General features: G+C 38.4%; 1 protein-coding gene across 5 annotated transcripts in view; it reads left to right on the top strand.

Annotated features, from left to right (window-relative positions):
- The window catches only part of LOC149840732 (phosphatidylinositol/phosphatidylcholine transfer protein SFH9-like), a 51223-nt gene extending 34261 nt beyond the window's left edge, over positions 1-16962 (top strand). Inside the window, exons 15-17 of one of the 5 annotated variants that reach the window (XR_016431594.1) lie at positions 16082-16329; positions 16405-16615; positions 16697-16962. Coding sequence is in view for 1 of the 5 variants with exons in the window: in XM_090004536.1 (XP_089860662.1) it covers positions 16082-16090 (9 nt within the window). In the remaining 4 variants the exon portion in view is untranslated. Of the gene's footprint in view, positions 1-16081 lie in introns of all 5 variants that reach the window. The other 4 variants (XR_016431592.1, XR_016431593.1, XR_016431595.1 and 1 more) reach the window with 4 other exon arrangements.
- Positions 16963-24121: the final 7159 nt, after the last annotated feature.

Genomic DNA, 24121 nt, shown 5'->3' with positions numbered 1-24121 from the left:
GATACTTATTCTTTATCGTGACCACCGCAATGATCCATCTTTCTTTTTAACGAATAAAACAGGAGCTCCCCAAGGCGAGACACTAGGGCGAATGAATCCTAAATCCATCAACTCCTGTAGCTGCTTCTTGAGTTCCTCGAGCTCGGCTGACGCCATACGGTATGGAGCTTTAGAAATTAGCGCAGTACCCAACAACAACTCGATGTTGAACTCAACCTCTCGTGGTGGGGGAAGTCCTGACAGCTCCTCTGGGAAGACGTCTGGAAAATCCCGAACCACCTCCAAATCTCTTATCGAAACTTGAGTCGGCTCGGACTGGATGACACTGACTAAAAAGGCAGTGCATCCCCTTCTTAGGTAATTTTGTGCCTTTAGAGAAGAAATCATCTTGCTTGCACGGACCGCCTTCGGAAACTTGAATTCCACCTTAGGCATCCCTGGTGGAGACAACACAATCTTGCTTTCATGGCAAAAGATTTTGGCATGGTACTTGTGCAGCCAATCCATGCCTAGGATGACGTCAAATTTGGTCATATCTAGAAGGATAGCGCAGGCCGGCAAATGTCGATCCGCCAAGACCACGTCCAAAGCTGGCACGTAGGTCGCACAAATAGTGTTTTTCCCAATCGGGTTATAGACGTTTAGAGCATTATCTAACGAACTTACAGGTACGTGCAAGAGTTCAACAAATTTTTCAGAAATAAAAGAATGAGTGGCACCACAATCAAAGAGTACGAAAGCTGCTTGGTTAGCAATCAAGATGGTACCTTGCACAAGCTCGCCTTTGGTCAGCTGTTCGACCGTGGCAGTGTAAATGCGTCCCGGTGCTTTCTTCTGGCCGCTGGACTGTGGTTGCTGCGCCTGGTAAGAATGTTGTTGTTGTTGCGGTTGCGGCGGTGGTCAGGGGAGTAGAGGTGCTCCACCATTCCGTCTGAGGTCGTCAGCCGCCTTCTTGCGGCACTCGTGTGCAAAGTGGCGCCCATCTTGCCACAGTACAGGCATCCGCCTGTAAGAAGAGGGCATGCCTGCCCGGGGTGGGGTCGTCCGCATTTGGGGTAGACATCGCCCGCCTGCTGTCGGGCAGGAGGGTTGCCCTGAGGTCGCTGACGTTTTGAAGGAGGATATTGCTTTCTTCCACCTTCCTTGTTTACGAAAAAGGGTGGTCGCTTGGTCTGACCGCCAGAGGAATATTTCTTTTGATCGCTACCCGCAACAGGTGACTTCTTGCTTTGGGTGCTCTTGGAGCGCTCCCAATCCTCGATCAGGAGAGTGGCTGCAGCAACAGCTGCGGAGAGAGTTGATGGCATGCTGTTAAGGACCCTTGGTCGGAGTCCTTCCTTCAATCCGCGGATGAATTTCCCCGCCCGCTCGCGATCATCTTCGAATAAGTTGGGGCAATAACGCTCTAACTCCTGGAATTTGGAGATGTAGTCCACCAGACTTGACGTGCCCTGGAAAAGTTTCAAGAATTCCACCTTTTTCCTCTCCCTTGCATGAGGAGGAAAATAGTTCTCCAAGAAAGCCTTTTTGAAGGCCTCCCAAGGAATAAATGAAGCTGTCGGGAACTGTATGTTCCGGGTCGTGTCCCACCAATGGCGGGCGGCACCCAAAAGTCTGAAAGTACCATAAAGTGTCTTCTTGTCGTCAGGGACTATCAAAACTTGGAATACTCGCTCCACTTTCAATATCCAGTTCTCAGTTGCATCGGGGTCGGGCTTGCCTGTGAAGGTTGGAGGATCGAGCTTTAAGAACTTTTCGTATGATACTGTCGCATGGTGGCTTGGTTCTGGGGTAGGTACTTGGTTGTGCACTTGATTTCGCATGGCGCTAGCTAATGCGCTCAGGGAATCCATGATGAACGCTGATCTGACCATTCGTCGGACGAACCCTCGTTCGAACCTCGAATCATCCTTAAAATAGCCAGATGATTCATAAGTCAATACTTGAAGGGAAAGAATAATATAAAAAAAGGTTATTGTATTTCCGAGTAATAGAGATTACAAAAGCCCAGTAGTGCTGGTACAAGAGGGCACTTACAAAAAGCCAAAAACAAAAACTGCTCACGGGTATAAAAACCAACGAGTTTTATCTGCTTTTTAGGGATGATGAGAGTACTTTTTCAAGTACTCTCTTGCGATACCTGTGCACCTTAACCCGCGCAGAGGGGGAAAATGATGCAAATCTTCATTCGGGACTCCTTGCCCGTGAAGAGGAGTTGTGGGGGTGTAATGTGGCGAGGCATTCGGTGCATAGGGCGGCGAAGCCGGGGTGTATACCGGAGAATCCGGTATGTACTGCGGTGAAGCCGGTGTGTACACCGGAGAATCCGATATGTACAGCGGTGAAGCCGGAGTGTTCACCGGAGTATCTGATATGTACTGTGGTGAGTCTGGGGTTGGTGTGTATATTGGTGAGTTGGGGGAAGGCATATGAGTGGGTGAAGCTACGTCCTGAGCACTCTCTTGGGGTAATATCTGTCCATCACACGTTGGGGTATCTAAAGTACCCTGGACTGAGAATGTTGTGTCTTCCAGATCTTGTGCTGCAGACGCCCTTCTATCGTATGCTTCCCTGAGTTGACAATTATTTATCGTATGTCCTTCACCACAAAATTCGCACTCCATCTGGGCTTGCCAGGGAGATTCTGCTTCAGAAGATTCCAGAGAAGTGTGCCGATTAAGTAAAACATGATTTGACACGCGACCTCCTTCCCGAAAGTGCACTGCTGCCCATGTTGTGGCTAGCGGTGCTTGGTAGGCATCTAGAAGCGTAAAGCCCCAAGAATCCGCAAAAGTGGGAGGGGGCGGCCTGCTAGTCCAATATTCTGAACCGGTAGTCGAACGCTCAAGTCTTCCTACCACAGAGCTTCTGCCCCTAACTGAACGACAGCGCGTTCTTCGTGCACCTCTTCTGTGTCCCAATCTCTCATCATCCGAAGGGTTCATTTTCTTTAAACAAGAAAACCCCAAACACTCATATAAGGTATGCTCTAGTCTAATAGTATAGAAAAAAGAGAAATTAAGTTACTTACAGTGCGATGTGGATGCTCAATGAAACGCCCCAAAATTTCGAACTTTATAATTTCCTTGAAATAGTTGAAAAATTCCTTTTCTTTACAGAGTTTATTTTTAAAATCAGGGAAAACGAATTCTTTAAAAGAAAAAGGACAAGTTTGACAACCTTGGGCACGTTAGCTAGAGAACAAAGATTTACTATGGACGATCTGTAATAATACTTAGAAAACCATTTCTTCTATTTAAAGAGAGTGTCGGGTTTGTACAAAATTTGGATTTCCTTTAGGGAAAACTGTATCAAAAACCAAAATGTCCAGGAGAAGAACTACAAGCAGAAATAGTGGATCCTTAAGTCATCTCGCAGTCGCGTCATCGCCTGATGCACCTATTCGTCACCTGTACCCATGAAATGGGTTAGTTTTGCGAAAAACTAGCAGGTGAGCACAAAAACAGAAAGAACTAAATTAGGCATAAATAATTTAAGCAGCAGGTAGTAATGAGCAAACTAAGTAAATAAACTGGAGAAACAAACTAAGTGCAACAAACTGAAAAAGTGAGCATGCTCAATTTAGTTATTATTTGTTAACCGGCCATGCGGGTACATACATGACACGTGAGTCAAAACAGTCGAGCCCAAGCCGAGTGTTCATTATGTTAAGTATTTTAAGATACCTCGGTTGTCTGACTGAATCCTATTCCTATGGAGACGACCGATGGTCGAGAGAGTAAGTCCCCAAGGCCTGATAGGGATGCATCCAACTTTTGCAGAAGTGTTAGGCTAACTTATGTAGCCCCTATCCCCCCCTAACCTCCGATGATTGGGGAAGATGGATCTTTTGCCCGAAAAAACCATAAATGGTCTGTCCATCGGAGTTGGTACCCTTCGTCTTATCTCTTGACGAATCCAGGTTGAATCGAGCGCGACAGGATTTCTTAGCCGTTGCCTCTTTCTTCATGCTCTGGTCCATTAGACCAAAACGAGCATCTTGCCTATGAAGGCGATCTCATTTTTTTTATGTGTTTTCAACAACGTGCACAAAGCACTAATCGAGGTCATAAGACCATCTCATCCAATCGTCGTAGTACTAACATGCCTCGCATGTTCAAGAGTACACTTACGAGGAAAGGGATATAGGTCCTTAATAGGAGCCTCGAGAGTGTGTTTCGCAGAGATATAATGTTTTAAAAAGCTATTTTAACATTTTAAATCTTTCGAAACAACCCACAACTTGCCAACATATGGCATGTGATTTTCTCGAATCTGACATCCGATGATGCAGTGTCTGGGTGCTATGCAAGTCACGACACTGGTTTTGGTAAATGGGCTTCGCAAAAGAACCCATCACCCAAAAACTTGATCTTGCCCCAGATAAAGGGTTTTCCCAAAACATATCGGGTAAAATAGTGGAATAGGTATTCCTCCCGAATACGCTGAGTCGATGGCAAGGCAAAAACGAAAGACAATAATGCGAAAAGCAAGAGTCTGGGCGCGAAGCGCGACGACAAACAAAAACAGGAAATGCGAAAGCAAGGACAAGGATCGCGAAACCGCGTCCTTGAATTAAAAGACAGTAAGTAGTAAGTACTAAAGCAAAAGCCTGGGCGCAAAGCGCGACGGCAACAGAAACAGGAAATGCGAAAGCAAAGGACAAGGATCGCGAAACCGCGTCCTTGAATTAAAAGACAGTAAGTAGTAAATACGAAAGCAAAAGCTTGGGCGCAAACTGCGGCGGCAAACAGAAATAGGAAATGCGAAAGCAAAGGACAAGGATCGCGAAACCGCGTTATTGAATTTAAAAGCGTACTTATATACGTACATGTATATAGATATGTAATTAAGTCCTTTCAACCTTTAATCATTTAAGCTTGATTTAGTTATTTAAGTCATTGTGCAACTTCTCCTACCTTGGGGTATTGCGAGGAAGAAGTTGTCTACGAGCGTAGGTGATCGTTGGTTTAGCTCACGGGGCGCGAACAGGCTCCGTTGCGTAACACTGCAAAAGTACGTTGTTTAGCATGCATAAAACGAATAAGGATAGGGAGAAAACTCGATTTCTCCGCAACTTAATGCAGGGGTCATCGGCCCCTACAGTTATGAAAAAGAACGGGGTAGGGTCCAATGACCCATGCCGTTAAAGGAGACAGGTGCAGGGGCCATCGGCCCCTGCCGGATATCTAAAGGAGGGCAGGGGCCATCGGCTCCTGCCGTGATAACAGTAAGAGGGGCAGGGGACTTTGGCCCCTGCTGAGTCTTCAAAAGGAGGGGCAAGGGCCTTAGGAGGACCTTGCTGGGTTTTAAAGAAAGGAGGGGCAGGAGCCTTCGGCTCTTGCCATGTTTTAAAAGAAAGGGGCAGGGGCCGATGGCCCCTGCCAAGGAAACGAGTAAGGAGAGGGAGCGCAGGGGTCAAAGGCCCCTGTCGAGCCTTTGCTCGACAAAAAGAAGAGACAGGGGCCATCGGCCCCTGCTGGGTTTCCAAGAGGTGAGGCAGGAGCCTAGCCGAAGGCTCCTGCTTCCTTTCTTAAGGGAAGGGTAGGGGCCAAAAAAACGAGAGGAGAAGGGGGGTTTACCTGGGCTGCCGAGGAGTGGTGCCGTGAAGGGGGGCTCGCCGGAGAGGTGATCGCCGTGAAGGGGGGGTTAGCCGGCGTCGGCAATGAGAGAGAGACGAGAGATAGAGTCGGGGGGAGAGAGAGCAGAGACAGAGGGGAGAGACGAGAGATGAGAGAGAGAGTCGGGTGGGGGGAGGCTCGTAAGCCCTCCCCTCTCCCCTCTCGCCTTTTTATAAGGAGGGGGCGCAGATAGGGCCCGCTCCCTGTGTCGCCGGAGACCCCCCCCCCCTTCTGTGGGCTGCCAGCCCCTCTGAAAACGGTTTTCGAGGGGCTGGGCACAGGTTGGATCCGGGTCGGGTTTGGACCCGACCCGGGTCCAAATTTTTTTTTAAACTAAGTTTTATAGAGATACTGCAACCCTGGTCAATAATTTGGAAAACTGAAAAAAATTTAAATTAAGTTTTGGCATAATCTGACTTTTGGAATAGAAAATTTTGAAGAAATTATAATTTTTTTAATTTCAAGAGAGAAACCATCTGCAATAAAAACATTTGATCTACTTGAATTAATATTATAGTTAGAGAGTATAGTTTCATTAGGGGTCATATGAAATGAAGCACTAGAATCTAGGAGTCAAGAGATCTTATGGGGAGGTGAGGAAGAGGAAACTGTGATACCAGTTAAGGAGGATGAGCCTTTGAGGAAAAGTTGTAGAGCTTCTGCAAGTCGAGACAAAGACATGTTTTTGTAACTGGAGTTGTTGATATCTTTGTCTTTTTGAGGAGCTTCTAAGGTAACTACTCTTTTCTCATCATTTTTGAATTCTGGGCAAAAAGGTTTGATGTGCCCCGGTTCTCCACAGTTATGACAAAAAGATTTTTCCTTTTCTATTATCATTTTTCCAATCATATCTCCCATAATTGTTTCTTGGCTTCCAATTATTTTGGTTGAAATGAGGAGGCCTATAAGAATGAGTATTGGTATCGGGTCTAGAAGCCATCAATACATTATCCTTGGACTCCCTAGTTTCGATCATGGAGTTAGCCTTGTTTTTTCCATGCAAACTTGGGCTAAAATCTCATGTAAAGGTGGAAGTTCCTCTTGATTTTTGTTCCGGTGGATGATAGATACTCAAACATGTTCAAACTCGGGCCTAAGTCCTCTCATAAATTAAAAAAATTGCTCACCAAGCATCATCAATAGTATCCCAAATTGGCTCCATTTTGGCTATTTGGTTATAAAGTCTTTTAAGAATATCATAATACTCTCTTACACTTTTTTCACCTTGCTTGCAATTGTGAATCTTATCTTGCAAGTCTCATTTATGGGCACCATCATGTTGGGTGTAGGTTTGTTTGATATAAACCCACTCTTCATCGTCCCTCTCAAATTCCAATATATTTTTAAAAGGTTCTTCAGACACACTCCCCATAAATAGGGCTAGAACCTTGGCATAACTAACATCTCATGCTTTGATAGCTTTTTTGTAGTACAAGAGAGCTTATTCTTTCTCTTTGTCTTTAAGAATTTCCTCTTTGATTTTACCATCTTCCCCACAAATAGATTTTGTGAGAATAGGTTGAGGTTTCGATATGGATCCATCAACATAGTCCCACAAGTCTTTGCCAACTAAGATTCTTTTCCTGGCGGTAACCCACATATTATAGTTTTTCCTATCAAATTTGACGGAAACAACCGTAACTACTTTTTCGGTCATTGCACCAAGAAAAAAAAGAGTAAAGGAAGATAAAAAATAGAGAGAAAATAAGAGAAGATGAAAGCAGAAAAGTTTGATGGCACGCTTTCTAAGAAAACAAACAAACAAACGAATCAAAGCTTCACCGCTCTTCACGATCTTTCTCTTGATCTTCACGTATGAGATACAATCCAAGAGCACCGATGCTCTGATACCATGTAATGAAAATACAAAGAGTACAACTCTGCTCCAAGGGCATTATAATGACTATAATGCCCTTGAGAAAAATAATAAAATACATTAAAAAAGAAAAACCCTAAAGTGCCCCTCTAGGAACACCACTAATTACATAATGTGTAATGACCAAAATACCCTTAATGGGTTTCACTTATTACATAATATATATACTTTAACAAGCCTGTGACCTGCTACTATCTTGAACAGAAAAAAAGAGGGGTATAACAGGAACGGGTTTGACTTAAGGTTTCTTCTTTCATTTCCATTGCATGACCACTGAGCACTGCTCATATGCAGCAACTGGTTATGATAACCACCGTCTTCTTCTTTCTCCTCTTTGTCTTCCCTTTCTTCTTCCTGTACTTCTTCCTAAAGTTTGCAGTTTTAAGAATCATATAGTATTTTATACATAAAAAAGTGTAATTAACAGGTTGGGCTTGGTACAGAACTGACCTTCATGGCCCATTACCAATCGGTCAATATTTGGAATATGTGTAGATCAATGGTGTCCTGGTGTAGGAGAGGAGGAAGATGAAACTGTTAAAACTGTAGATAAAAAATGTATATATATATATATATATATATATATATATATATATATATATATATATAATGTTTATCACTATGTATACATACCTATGTATGTATACTTATTTGTATATACATGTATATATATTTATTATATATAAAATAAAGTTTGTAATTTTTATTTATTTATTATTTGTTTTCTTTTTAATGTTTTTTGGCTTGGTCAACACATGGTTGACTAACCATTGGAGCTAGTCCAACGGTAGAATTCTAGCCGTTGAACTAGCCCCAACGGCTAGAGAGCTACTCCAACGGAAGTATGATTTTTGCATACTTGGTTATTATTAAAAATAATATTTTTTCCATATTGTGAGAGATTTCTTTGTGTATGCCCATTGTGGGTTTTGTGAGTGTGCTCTTTGTGGCTCTTTTTTGTGATTGTCCATTTTGTATCTATTGGTGGACATTTGTGATGGTGTTTGAAGGTTCTCATTTCTTTATATGGTATCAAAGTGATAGTGTTCTTGGCCTTTTGAAGTTGTTCATCACAAGTTCGTGATTCCTAAAAGCTTCCCAAGTATTCATGTGTTCGTGGGTTCGCGGTGACTCAAGTGAATGTGTTCATCTACGCTTTCTCTCTCTATCTATTACCCTTCTCTTTCTCTATCTTCTTCTCTTCTCTTTTGTAAAAAAATGAAGGACAAGGAGAGTCTTACCATTGTCCCCATTAAGCTAAATGAAACTAATTGTGTAATATGGTATTCAATTATGAAGCACCACATATGGGGCAAGGGTTTGTGGGGATTATTGGATGGGTCCGATTTGGAGTCTAAGCTTCTTCTCACCAAAGTAGAGAACAGGAAGGATGTAGCTCTAAATGATGATGAGAGAACCAAAGCAATCATCGACTATGAGAGAAAATGAAAGGAATTGAGAATGAGTCACGCAAAAATTATGTCATGCCTCATAAATAGCATAGACATTAAGAAGTGCTCTTAGCATGCCAATAACGCATGAAAATACCTCAAAAGTATGCAATCTTCAAGATAAAATAAGAACTATGAAACAAGGGGATATGCACATAAAGGAATATTACAATGCTTTATCCGAACTTTTGGAGGAGTTTGCCATTCTTGAGCCCAAGTGGCATTGCCCTGAAGACATTGAGTTCTGACGAAGACAAATTGATATAGAGCACTTTTATCAATTCGTTAATGATTTGCGACCCAAATTTGAGACTATTGAAAAGAAACAAGGTCCTCCGAAGATATTCACCAAAACAACAAAGTGAACACTCAAAGAATTCCACCAAAGCACCAAAAGAACATACACAAGCCACAAAATGGGCTCACACACAAACGCCCTCTAAAGGGGCAAACACAAAGAATACAAAATAATATTTTATTGATCAAGACTATGCAAGAAGCATACATTATGTGGGGGCTTTGCCCCATATTTATACACAAAGGAGGACTCCATACACTCTCCCTCAAACTTATGGCTGAATATAAAAAAGTGAAATCTAGAAGCAACGAGAGGTTTAGTGAAGAAGTCACGTAGGAAAGATCGATAGCGCCATGTAGGAATTCCTCTCGTACATAGTGACTGACCATATCAGCGTGCGGTTCATTCGTGGAAGGTTCGGTTGTTGGCAATATAGATAGAACTTTTGTTGTCACTACACAATCGTGATGCTCGTTTACTTTGAACACCCATGTCAGCCAACAATCTCCTTAGCCAGACCAGTCGGTTATTTGGATTACCTCCCAAGTCAGCATCAATATAAGCAATTAAATCTAAGGAGGAAGAAGCAGACAAGAAAAGTCTTCAAAAAATATAAGTTTTGATATATCTAATAATACGCAAAACTGCTCTCATATGAACAGTGGTGAGACCGTGAGAGCATGCTGAAACTGGTTCGATATGTGAATTGCATGCGCAATGTCAGGTCTCGTAATTGAGAGATATGCCAAAGCTCCGACAAGTTTTCATTATGATGTTGGATTTTCAAATGGTTTCCCGTCATCAATTTTCATTTTGACATTTACAACTTTCAGAGTGTCAGCCTTCTTATCGTCTAAAATACCTAACTTGCCAACAATATCTAAAGCAAATTTAGATTGAGTCAGTAAATAACCTCTAAAAGAATAAGCAACTTCTATACCAAAAAAATACTTAAAAAACCCCAAGTCAATCATTTCAAAATATGTTTTGAGAAATATTTTAATGTTTTAAACTCTCTATTTATCGCTTCAATTGATGATCATGTCGTCCATATAGAGAAGGGGAATAATGATACCTACATAAGAAATCGTAACAAAAAAAGTTGTATCAGTTAGACAAGATTGAAATCCAACATCAAGTATAACTTAGACTAAACATGTCATACCAAGCCTTTGGAGCTTGTTTAAGGTCATACAGAGCCTTATCTAATCGAAGAACTTTTCCTTTAGGAATAATTATACTAGGCGGTACCTCCATATAGGTACCTCCATATATTAACCAATTTTTTATTTAAAAACGCATTCTTAACATCCATTTGATATGTAAGCAATTTCTTTACAGATGCAAGTGCTACATAGAGAGTCGTTGAGATAAGGGAATAGAAAATTGCATCTGTAAAGGAGCAGGACTCCATAGAGAGTCGTTGTTGTCCCAACAACTCTAAATAGAGCCATTGGGACCCCAACGACTCTTATGTTTGACTAGTCAACATGTGTTGACTAGTTCAACTACAATAAAAAAGGTAAAAACCTAACCCTAGTTCCTATTCCTAGTTACTTGTTAAGATCAATGTACTCTTTTGTGTATATATATATGCGTACATACATATATATATGTATATTGTTTCTACATATACATGTTTATGTATGTCTTTATATACATATTACATGTATTATATATATATAGTCCCAACGGCTAGAATTCTAGCCGTTGGGAGGTCTCTCCCTTTGGTTATTTGAGAGGGATTATTCTCTCTCTTTCTCTACTTCATCTCCTTCTCCTCTATAAAAAGGGATGTACGTGGATGTGTAAGGGTGAGAGAGTGGTGGGTAGTATTAGGTTTGTGTGTTAAATGATTTATATTGAGGTTTATATGTATTTTTTTTTCTTTTTATTTTTAGTGTCCATTATAACTAGAGTTATTCGTTTACCAATGTAATTTTTCTTTTGTATTCTTAATGTCCATTATAAATAGAGTTATTCATTTACTTTTTCATGTATCTTTTTAGTTCTTATATTTTTATCCAAATGTATTATGTTTTTGGAGTCCATTATGGAGTGTATTTGGATCCGTGTCATTTTGTGAGATTACTATCTAGTTCCATTATATATATGTACATTTATTTTTAACAACTATCAAGTCGGCTCTTCTTCATAGAGGAAAAATTCTCTATTGTGGATACTTTTGAAGAGCTAAGTATGGAAGATAAAAAGTATGTCCCAAGTTGTTTCTAAGCTGAAAAATGACACATGCACATACAAGCCACCTATGACAAGAGAAAGATCACTTGTCACTATTACCACGAACCAGGACACATCAAGCCTTTATGTCCTAAATTTAAAAGGAGAAAAGAAAAAAATGTGGCTTTGGTTGGATCACCTAAAGATACATATTGTCCTATATAATGTATCTTTTTAGTTCTTATATTTTTATCCAAATGTATTATGTTTTTGGAGTCCATTATGGAGTGTATTGGGATCCGTGTCATTTTGTGAGATTACTATCTAGTTCCATTATATATATGTACATTTATTTTTAACAACTATCAAGTCGGCTCTTCTTCATAGAGGAAAAATTCTCTATTGTGGATATTGTTGAAGAGCTAAGTATGGAAGATAAAAAGTATGTCCTAAGTTGTTTCTAAGCTGAAAAATGACACTTGCACATACAAGCCACCTATGACAAGAGAAAGATCACTTGTCACTATTACCATGAACCAGGACACATCAAGCCTTTATGTCCTAAATTTAAAAGGAGGGAAGAAAAAAATGTGGCTTTGGTTGGATCACCTCAAGAGACTAACGGCATAAGCAACCCATAAGATACATCTATTGGAAGTATGTCCTTGTCTCAATTGGTGAAAGCACTTCAACGTCTTCTCAAAGGGGCATCATCTTCAACTGAAGCCACAGTCTCATCTTTCTCCGATCTCGGTAAGTCTCCCTGGCTTCTTGATTCTGATGCATCATTTCGTATAACCCTCAATGTTGATATTTTGTCCGAATATCATACTAACTCAAATACGTCAAATGTCTTCACTACTGATGGTACATCTCTTGAGCTAAAAGGAATAGGGAATTTTGAAAGAACTTTTCAAAACTCAAAAAAAAAATAATTTTAAAAAATAGATATATTTCTAAATTAAATTTAAACCTTTTGTCCTTTTCTCAAATATTAGATCATGGATGTAATGTCTCATTCTCATCTAATAATTGTTGGGTGCAGGATCGCCAGTCCGGGAAACTGATTGGAAAAGGTCATAGAGAATGAGGCTTCTACTATATAGATTTTTTTAAAATACCCAAAAATATGTTTTCTTATAATGTTCAAAAATTGAATTTGAACTTGTGGCACAAAAAACTTGGTCATCCTAATGTATCCAAAATTCAATACTTTCCAAATTTGGAATATTGAAAATTTTACTTGTAAAGATTGAATTCTTGGTAAAATAAAGAGATTACTATTTCAAGATTTTTTTTTGTTTTTAGTAGACCACTTGAGTTATTACATTCAAATGTTTGGGGTCCAACGCCAGTTATATCAAAGGGTGGTCAAAAATATTTTTGATAATGATTTTTTTTATTTTTCATACTGATTCAGGACGAGACTTTTTATTAAAAAATAAAAAATTACCTTGATTTGCATGGCATTACACACCAAAGATCTTGTTCACACACTCTATAACAAAATTGTTTGACTTAAATAAAACAAACACATTATAAAAACCATAAGAACCTTATAGCAAACCAAGTACCAAAAGATTTTTTGGGTTGAAGCTGCTTTAACCGTTGTGTACCTCATCAACAGAATGTCATCTTCTTCCTTACAAAATGTGTCACCCATTGAAAAGTCTTCAAACAAGTCCTTGATTATTCCAAACTAAAGAGTTTTTGGATGCAAATGCTTTGTTTTAACTAACAAAAACAAAAAACTTTCTCCTCGTGCCATTCTTTGTGCTTTTGTTGGTTATGCAGATAATGAAAAAAGTTATAGATGTTTTGATTTTAAAAATGAAAAATTATATGTTTTAAATGTATCCTTCTTAGAAAAGAAAAGTTTCTTTGATTTTGAAAAGTCTAAGGAAGTAACTGAGTATTCCTTTTTGTTAGATTTTCTTTCAAAACATGATACTGATGCTTGTGATTGTGAATTTGATCTTGATAGTGATAATGATGAGATTATAAATGATGTGAATAGTGAAGAGCAATCCCATAATGATAAAAATTACTTGCAATATTGTAGGCGTAGTGCTCTTAAACTTTCATTTGCACTTGCAAAATATTTTGATATTGAGAATCAACATGAAGTTCAATCAAGAAGGCCATCTAGAACCTCTAAGTCACCTGAAAAGTTTATCTTATGAATCTTTTTCATCTAAATACAAGGCATGTATTGCATTAATTCATTCTTATATAGAACCCTCAACCTATTCCCAAGCCAAGGGACATTTCGAATAGGTAGAAACCATAAGAGTAAAGTTAGAAGCCTTAGAGAAAGCCAATGCTTGGGTACTTCAAGTTATTCCACAGGGCAAGAAACCTGTAGGTGGGTGGGTACACATGGTAAAAACCAAGAGTGATGGGATCCTAGAGAAGTACGAAGTCAGATTAGTTGCTAAGAGTTATTTTCAATAATATGGTATAAATTATGAGAAACTTTTGCTCCTGTTGCTAAGGTGACCACTATTAAGACCTTAGTAGTCGTAGTCTCTATTAGATATTGGTCTATATACCAAATGGATGTCAAGAATGCCTTAATGAAAATTTATTTAAAGAAGTTTACATAGCGGCACCTCTTGGAATGAACATTCCTAAGGGAAAAGCTCTTCGTGTGAACAGGATACTGTATGGCATAAAACAAGTGCCAAAAGCTTGGTATGACATATTTAGCAAAGTTATGCTTGATATTAGCTTTAGATCTTGTTCGACTGATGCAACTTTATTTATTAAGAACACTAATGTAGCTATTATTGTCCTCCTTTATATGGAAGACATGATCATTAAAAAACTTATCAAAATTAATTTTTAAATGACTGATTTGTGTTTCTTAAGATACTTTTTAGGAATTGAAGTTGCTTATTCCCCTAAAGGGTATTTGTTATCTCCATCTAATTTTGCTTATAATATTGTTTTCAGGTCTGAAATCAAAGTGATAAGAGAGTTGATACCCCCGGGGTTGTCTGAGAATTGATGATGAAGAACCCCTTGAAGATTCAACTCCTAATAGACAGCTTATCAGAGCACCCTCTTACCTTTCACGTTGTACATACAACTAGTCAGTTTCAGTATGCTTCTACTTTTGTTCACATAGGAGTAGTTTTATGAATTATTAGATATATTAAAACCTCTTTCTAGAGGCCTCTTCTTGTCTGCTTCTTCCACATTTGATTTAATTTCTTATACTGATGCTATCTAAGGAGGTGATCCCAATAATAATCACTTAACCACAAATTTTTGTGTATTTTTAGGCGAATCATTTATCTCGTGAGGGTGAAAAAAGGAGCAGAAGGTCTTCCTTTCGTCAACAAAAGTTGAATGCCAAGCCATGACTACTACTACAATAGACGTGGTATGACTCAGGGGTTTATGAGAATCCAAGTAACAAGAGCTTAAAAAACGTGTTGTGACAACAAAAGTGCGATTTGCATTGCTAACAACTGCACGAGCACATCAAACATATCGAGATGGATTGTTATTATGTACAAAAGGAATACCTTGAAGGCATCATTGATCTGCCTTATGACACCTTGGAGTACCAATTGACAAACTTCTTTACCAAACCTCTCTCAGCTTCTAGATTTCATTTCCTTCTTAGCAAACTTCTGGCTATTTTACCATAAGTTTGAGGGAGAATGTTAAAATTGTACATATATAATGTATATATATAATATATATGTGTATCAATATGTATACATACTTATGTATGTATGCTTATTTGTATACATATGTATATGTGTATATATATTATATATAAAATGAAGTTTGTAATTTTTATTTTATTTATTATTTAATATTTATTATTTATTATGATTTTTGGCTTGGTCAACACATGGTTGACTAGCCGTTGGACTAGCCCCAACGGCTAGAGAGCTCTCTCTTGCCTTGTATAAATAGGGGAGAATCCCCTCTTTGTAAGTATGCTTTATGCATACTTGGTTATTAATAAAAATCTGCACCCATAATCCTTTTACTTATGAAGAATTTTAAGACTAGTTGTTTCAAACAGCCATAGGTACATCAGTGAATTACAATACACACTATCATGAGTGACGTGATGAATAAATAGTACAAGCAATACAAAATACAAAAGCACCACATTTAACGACATTTAACTTTCTATAATACCCTGATTGGGTAAATTTTACTATAGTGCCAACACCATGGGCCATCCCAAGACATGGACTGGCCAGGTCCACCCAAATGGCCCTGTAGCTCGTTTTCAATGGAGGCCCCAAGCAAAATAATCAGCAGGCCGAGTTATTTATTGTTAGCTCTTTGATTTTCACACAATCCCTTGACCCTGATCAGTATTTTGGGTATGCCTCGTTTGATGGATTTCTTGGCCTATTGCTGCACATACTGGTATTGCACTATCATTCTCTTCCAGATGATGACATGGATAACTGGCGTTCAGTCAACTCATTCAGTACCCACACATCAGTTACGGCATTTTGATTGGTAGTTTGGTTTATTATGATGATTGTTCCTTTTTCTTCTCAATCTATATTATTATAGCTGGTAGCGTCTTTGGACAGCTTGAACATTTTGGGTCGTTCATGTGTTGACTTGGCTCTGAGAAGACATTTTATGCAACTCATTATCATATTACTTGCAGGATGGCTAAGATTCTGCACCAACTCTCCTTGTCCAGTTTTCAGAAGTTTGATGTATACTCCAGCAATTCTTTTTAACTGCGAGTTCATTCTATATATAGCAGAGACTGTTTCTTCAAAAACTATTGACCTCTTCCAGACGGGAGTTGAAAGTTTACGCACAGTATGTCAATGTCAAGATAGTCTTGGGATTTGTTCTTATCATTTTGCATATTCTGTGGATTGAAAAAGAAAGCTAGCTTGAGAAAAGGTTCTCTACCCTCTGGATCCTGCCTGTATTTTTTTTTCCTTTTAAATTTTTACCTTCATCTTAACTTCAAAATAGGGGCTACAAACTCAGATGGATGGGACTGTCTGGATCTCGAGTTGGATTGTGTTGTGTTTCTACATATAGACGAGTAGACAGGCACTATTCAGGCCCTTGGTTTGTGTCAGACAGCACTTCAGAGGGATTGAGTCAATGGCTTTCATGACGAGTCTGCCAACATTGGTCTAATAGAAGCGTTTGGAGCCTACGCTCTGTTCTCTTTGTGCATGTATGCATGTGTTTAATTATATGTTTGTATATTTTCATGTATTCATTTAATTATTTGTTTGTTTTTTGTTTGCTCATGCAGCCAAAAAATAATAATCAGGTCCAGCTGGGGCAGATTTAATTGCTCTCATCTGCTTTTAAGCGACAGCAGCTAAGGGTGTGCAGCTTCTCCTTACAGATTGCAGATTTTGGCTCTTTTTTTCTCTTTTTTTTTTGTTTTTTGTTTTCTCACGGAGTGTGATGCAGAGTGCAATTGTATACATATAGGTGGATACCCAATTGTACATGTAATCTTTTGTAGTATCCAACATTTTTATGGGGTTTAGCAAAAGTTCTTGTTCTGCTGAAGCCTGAAGTGATATGACCCATTCAGACATCACTAGACCACTTTTTGTTTTACATGAAATAATAAATAACGCGGTTAATCGTGATAATATCTGTTCTTGTATGCTTGAAGTTTCAGGTCTAAACGTGTCACAAAGTTTGGGCCAACTGGCTAGGGATTGATATAATCCTTTGTCAGCTTGATTTTAGAAGAAAAATGAAAATTTTCATCAGCAGCATTAGAACCAGCAAGCAAGATTGTAGGGCTGGATTGATTCGTTCAGATCATGTAAGGGACTTGGATGGACCTCGTTGAAACCTGACATGCAGGCTGTGAAAATTTTCTAAGCTGCTCCTTGCATGCACCAATGTGTCCATATCTATGTCGCATGGATACGGCTGTGGACACGAGGGGACGGATCTGCTAGACCAAGGTGTTGGGGTATTTTGAATGCCAATCCAACATTATAGTTGAATCGTCAAGGAGAGATCTGGTGAGAACTTTTAACCATCATGCTGAAGGTAGACGGATGGGACTGGTCCCAAGGTTAGTCCGGACAGTTTGTGTAGGGATTATTTTTGTCCCGCGGATGTGAAACACTATGGCCTGTCAACCTTGCTAGACTGGCAGTATCTTCCTTGGAACACTTGTGGAAGGACCGACCACCATATTGGAGGCCTTCCATTGATATACTGTAAATAGTCATTTTGGTCTACAGATCCTTTTTTTCAATAGAACTGGTAGGGGTCTGCCTAACCCCAGCTTGCCTATCGAAAAACGTTCTCAATATGACCAGTGTATAAAGGAATACGCTTTTGGGGCCAAAAGTGGAGTACCCGTGTGACATAGGTCTATATTACTTTTAACAGGAATACTGCAACTCTGCTTGTGGACAGTTTTCTGACAAAGTTCTTTTACAAGCCATAAAACAAATATGAATTTGGTATATTGTAGGGGTTGAGCTGAAGCCAGGAACATATGAACAAAATGATGTTTCAGCATTTTCAAACGCTGGTTCTTATCATTATACATTGCCACTGGCAATAAATTCTGTTCTTTTCCTCAAAGATTTTTCTTACTAGGTTCAGCCATTATAGCTGCTGGGGCTCTTGAAACCATTCCAGCCAAGAGAATGCATGGCATGATGTTATCCATGTGCCCTTGTGAATGGCTGCTCAACCCCTTCTTGAATGGGTCCCTCACAGTGTTGTGATACCATCACGGTCTGGCAGTCTGCATGGACAGCATTGTTTTTTGGAACTCCTCTGCTGCTCCACCATGAATGCCAATGTAGCATGATGAATGACGGGGTTGGGTTCAGCCCATCTGTGCTGCTCCAGAGGAATGCCAGGACACTGATCCATTCCAAGTCTCACATTTTGGTACGGTTAGTTTCTACTAAATGTGAAACAACAGCTAGTTTCTACCAAGTAATATGGTGCAGTCGAGATGTGACAATATTAGCTTATAATGTCTTCTACGGTTTTACAAAGTTACTAAAATGCTAATAATATTGACAATTAATCGATAAAACCACTCGTATCTTTTAAAAGTTTCTCAGGAGTATATATATATATATATATATATATATATATATATATATATATATATATATATATGAGTAATGGGTCCGTGTTAAACCCATTTGGTGCTAAACCGCATGCTAATTGTTTTTTTTCAGACTTTTTTCATTTTATTTTTAAATTCTGACCATACAGATGTGATCTATGTACTTGATTTTAGAGGGATCAGCTCTTGGAGTGTTTGATTCCAACACATGGGTGGGTTTTTATAAAGTTCAAAAAATCAACGGATTAAATTTTTTGAGGCTCCAAACATCATTTTTTTCATTGAAAACACATGATCCAGGTGTGGATTCTTAGTAAATCGACCATGCCCAACACATTTATGGGGCCGAAACTGCATAAAAAGCACTGGAGAAGCCCAAAAAACCCATTTAGCACGCGGTTTAGCACCAAAATTGGTTTATTACGGACCCATTTTCCTATATATATAACAGGGGATGTGTAAAATTGTTAATGCATTTTACAATTTGTCATGGTTAAAAGACTGATCGGTGGCAATCTGTTGTACTGGAAAGTTTGACAACATCAGCATAAGGATGTGGATAGAAGTTAACAGTCACCATCTGTTGTGTGCACGCGCGCACTCATGTGTGAGCGTGTGTGTGTGGGGGGGGTGGTGTTAGGAAAAACCACGAGCAAGAGACAATGAAAAGGAAACAAAGAACAAGAACGATCAAACAAAACACAAGAACACAGATTTACGTGAAAAAACCTCTCCTCAAATCCGAGAGAGAGTAAAAAACCACGGCCGCCCAGAGAGAAATATTATTACTCTTAACAGACAGTTACAAGCTCGGGAAAGAAAAGCGAGAATATAAACAAGGCAAGGGCGACAACCCTATCCCTCACCAAATCGGGTCGGATCCACTGAAAACCGGGTCCCAAACATAAGCCCCAGAAAAAATTTCTTCTGGGGGGGGGGGCGCTGGCCCCTTATAACCCCCCGCCAGGGGCGGCCCCCCTGACCCCCGCCCGCTGACCGCGCCGGGGGGAGCCCCCGGACCCCCCTTCCTGCAGGGGCAAAAACAGTGAATCAGGCTCCACAACTCATCAGAGGGAGGGGGGGGCGCACACGTGTGACTGATGACAACATAGATTTTAACAGAATATGTGCATATGCAACTAGTTCTACTCAGTTTTGTCTCGCGAGAAAACTAGAAAGAATCGGCTTCAGAAAAACAACAAAAGAGAAAATAAAATAACAAAAGAGAAGAAAAGTAGCTTCTTTGTTGAAAATTCATCCCTCTTTGGCTACATGAAGAACATCTCAGGCAGAATACAACTCTTTCAAGTTAAAAACTTACTACACCAACTGTCCATGACTACTATTCTTGATTGCAGCTGGATCATGCTTTGCAGGGTCGCTGAAGAATTGGTTATGACTGAACTTGTTAGTTTCAGCCTCACTCTGCATTCCTCCAATTCACTTTGGTATCTCTCCTTATCTTTAACTCCTCTTGCTTTGATATACCTGCAATTAGAAACAATAGAGCAGAAAATGGGATGCAAATTACTGAACAAAGAGAGCTTCCAAGTCTCAATGGGAATAAATTTTCATAATCTTGTGTACCGCCGTCTCTTCCTCAGTCAGCTTGTTCCGTAGTTCATCAACTATCCTGCTTATTTCTCTGTCCTTACCAGGATGGAGTGGCTTCAGTCTAGCATGCTGTTCAGCAAAGAAAATTTGTAACCACTTCTGTTTGGTTATCAGCTGCACCTCTATTACTGTATTACTTGTTTCCCTAAATCACCTTCTGCTCATACGACAAAGTGTTGCGCCTTTAATTTTCAAACGAAAGATTCGGTTGGGAGGCTCAAAGCAAGTTAAATCCCAGAGCGTTGTCCCTTTGCGTTAGTTTCCTGTGTTCTGAAAATCACTCTCAATTCTTTGGCCATCAATGCTGCCTTTAACTATCCATATTCCCGGGCTATTGCGAGGGCTTATGTTGGCACCACTTTTGGAACGTGCCATTACTTGGTCTCTTAGACGTTTTTATTTATTTGTACCTCTGCATTTCTGAATCACAAATATGCACTAGCATTTGGTTTAAATAAAGATCAATATCAATGCTCTCTAAACACCTTGACACGCGGTCTTTCAAGCGATAGTTGCTCTACTTAGTGCAATGGGTATACATGCAACTAGGCTCTCAGAATACAACCAAGCTTTCGCCTATGATGGGATCACACCCAGCATTGGGTGAACTCAACAACCTCAGCACAAACCACCTTAAACAGCCTCTTGACTGGGGTTGAGTTGGGTATGGATATAGGTATGAATCTTGGATATATATGAATCTTATAGCAACTTGGATATAGATCTTAACTAGGTCTGAGCTAATCAGATATGAACTAACTGAATCTAAATCTCTACTTAGATATGGATTCAACCCGAGAGAGATAGAGAGCTAGAAATTAAAGAGAATCTCGTGAGAGAGAAAACTAGAGAGGAGAAGAGAAAGTTTGAATGAGTAGAAAGGGCTTAAGGTCAATAAAGGGCCTTCAAAAAGGGCCCAACGACTAGCCTTAATAGGCCTAGGCTAACCAAACAACCAGCCATAAAAGTTGAAATAGCTAGCCCAAGAAGGGCATCGAAAAAAGACCAGAATGATAAATTTGGAACAAAAATGACTCTATAAGAAACAAGATTGACTTTGATCGAGTCAAGTCATCAACGGTCAAACAATTCAAGGATAAGGGGTGGCTATTAGACTGCTTGGTCCTTTAATGCCCATACAAGACTGTTAGCACAAGGTCCAAACGAATTCATATAAGATTCAGAAAGATCTGACTAGGAGTAATTGCAAAGTTAAAGGCAATTACAAGTTTGGTCAAAGGTTAAAAAAAGACTTGAGAATAAAAAATGTCCCAAGTACCAAAAAGAAAGTCAAAGCTAAGCCAAACTGATCGGGCCAGGCCGAATGCAAATCAAAATCAAAATCTAAATCCAAATCTAAGTTCAAGGTTCAAGATCCAAGATCCAAGGTACAAGTGTGGTATTAGAGGTTTCTACAAACCCAAAATCTAATGCCTCTTAAAGGCCTTGCCCTTTAGGGAAACACCTCTCTATAAAAGGACAAGAAGTCACCCAAAATCTTTAAATATGAGACTAAATTTTTGTAAGGAACATAACATCCACAACAAAGACAAATGAAGAAAAAAATGAGAAAAAACTTAGGTAGTTTTGAACCATAATCCCAACAATCCCTCACGTGGATCAAAACTATGAAAAGTGCTACGTAGGTTATTCGCAAAGATTTAGTGCATAAGTTAAGGTACCTTTTGGGTTTGAATTCCCATGTTAGTATTACTTAATCTTAGTCAGTATGAGACTTTAATAACGTTAGCTTTGAATTGAGAATCTTAATTAACCTTCCAGATACTGTAACACACACTTTCACTTCAGATGGTCACAGTGTGTTTATCAATATATAGAAGCCACACAATAAGGGTCATGTGTTTTATCTTATTAGTTTTGTGAGTGCTCTAGAGACAAAGTCCAAGTCTTATAAAAAGTGACCCCTACATTCACACTTATATAGGTAAGTCCATTAAGGGTGTAAAACTGTTTGAAACACCCCATTCATAAGGCCTATGGATCTTATTAAGAGTTTAATTTTGAACTCAACTTCTATACACAGGTTTCAAGCACTTGACATCAGGAATAAGAAAATTTATTAAGTGCTTAGTCCAATAACTTAGTGTCTTATTCTTCTCATTGAACCACTAGACATGGTTAGACCCTTATCATGTGGTTGGGTTTCCATAAACGGTGATTGATTTTATGAGCTTTAATATCATTTCCTTCAGTGTCTTATAGACAATTTCTCGAGAAAGTCCTTTTGTCAACGAATTCACTAAGTTTTGACAATATCTTACATATTCAATAGATATTGCTTCTTGCTTTAGTAAACTATTTACATAATTGTGCTTTAGACTAATATGTAAAGAATTTTCACTATAAATATTACTTCTTGTTTTATATATATCTTGATTATTGCAATGCATATCTATCGTGGATACTGACTTATCTCTTATGGTATCTCCATTAAGCGATTCTTTAGCTACTCAACTTTCATACTAGCTGATGCTAGTGCCATCAACTATGCTTCTATTTTATAATATATTATCATAGCTTGCTTCTTAGATCACCAAGGAACTGCTCTAGATTCAAAGGTAAATATCCAACCACTTGTGGATAAAGACTTATTGTTATCAAAATTCCACTTTTCATCATTGTACCTTCAAATACAACAGGTTATTTCTCATAGAATATCCTATAATCTAGAGTTTCTCTTAAGTACTTCAAGACTCTATATATCGCATCTCAATGCTCTTGTCATAGATTACTAGTACATTGGCTTAGTTTGTTCATGCTAAAAGTTATGTCTGATCTAGTTCAATTCATAGTATACATGAAGCTACCGATAACACTTGCATGCTCTAATTGAGATATACTTTTTCTAGTATTAGTCAATAGCTTAGTACTAATATCAAATGGAGTAGCAATATGCATGCAATCATAATGATTATATTTTTTTTAAAATTTTCTCAATATAATGGGACTGAGTTAATGCATATTTATTCTCATGTCTAATCAACTTAATACCAAATATAACATTGGCTAAACCCATATAATTAATTATATCAAATTTAGATGAAAGAAACATTTGGTATTATTTATGCATTTGATATTACTACTCATGATTAGCATATCATCCACATAAAGACAAATACTTATAACATGACTATCTTTTACTTTGCTATATATGCATTTATTAAAGTCATGAATCCTAAATCCATATGAAATAATTACTTCATTAAAATTTTCATGCCATTGTTTAAGTAATTGTTTCAAACAGTATAATGACCTTAACAATTTATAAACTTTCTTTTCTTGACCTGGTGTGATATAACCTTTAGGTTGTTTCATATAAATTTTTTTTCTAAGACACTATTTAAAAAAAGTAGTTTTAACATCCATTTGGTGAATTTCAATGTTGTAAATTGATGTCGAAGCAACTATAGTTCTAATATATGCAATCCTACTTACAAAATCATATATGTTAAAATAATCAAGTCCAGGTTTTTGTTTAAAACCTTTTGTAACAAGTCTTGCTTTAAATTTTTCAATAAAACTATTTGCTCAAAGTTTTCTCTTGAAAATTCATTTACATCCCAAAGGTTTAAAACTAGGAGGTAAATCAACCAAAATCCAAATTTTATTTTCAATGACAGAATCTAATTTACTCTCTATAGATTCTTTTCAAGAAGGAGCTTCAAGAGAGGTCATTGCTTTAAAAAAGGAAATATGGTCTCTATCTATCATGTAAAGATGAAAATTAATATCAAAATCTTTTGATTTTCTTGATTTTTTACTTTTTTGAATTTTAGGATTTTCAAGCTCACAGATTGTTTTCAATGTCTTTTGGGATATCAAATAATTTTAAAGTTAAATCTTCCTTGAATTCAACTTTGATTGATTCTAAAATCACTTTGGTTTCAATATCCATAAATCTATATGTCTTACTATTTTGAGAATATCCAATAAAGATATATGTTCTAGTTTTTGAATAAAGTTTAGCTAATTCTGGTT

The sequence above is a fragment of the Nuphar pumila genome, chromosome 4 (assembly GCF_984573655.1).
Source record: "Nuphar pumila chromosome 4, dmNupPumi1.hap1.1, whole genome shotgun sequence".
Taxonomy (NCBI): domain Eukaryota; kingdom Viridiplantae; phylum Streptophyta; class Magnoliopsida; order Nymphaeales; family Nymphaeaceae; genus Nuphar; species Nuphar pumila.
This window is presented reverse-complemented; position numbering and strand designations above follow the sequence as displayed.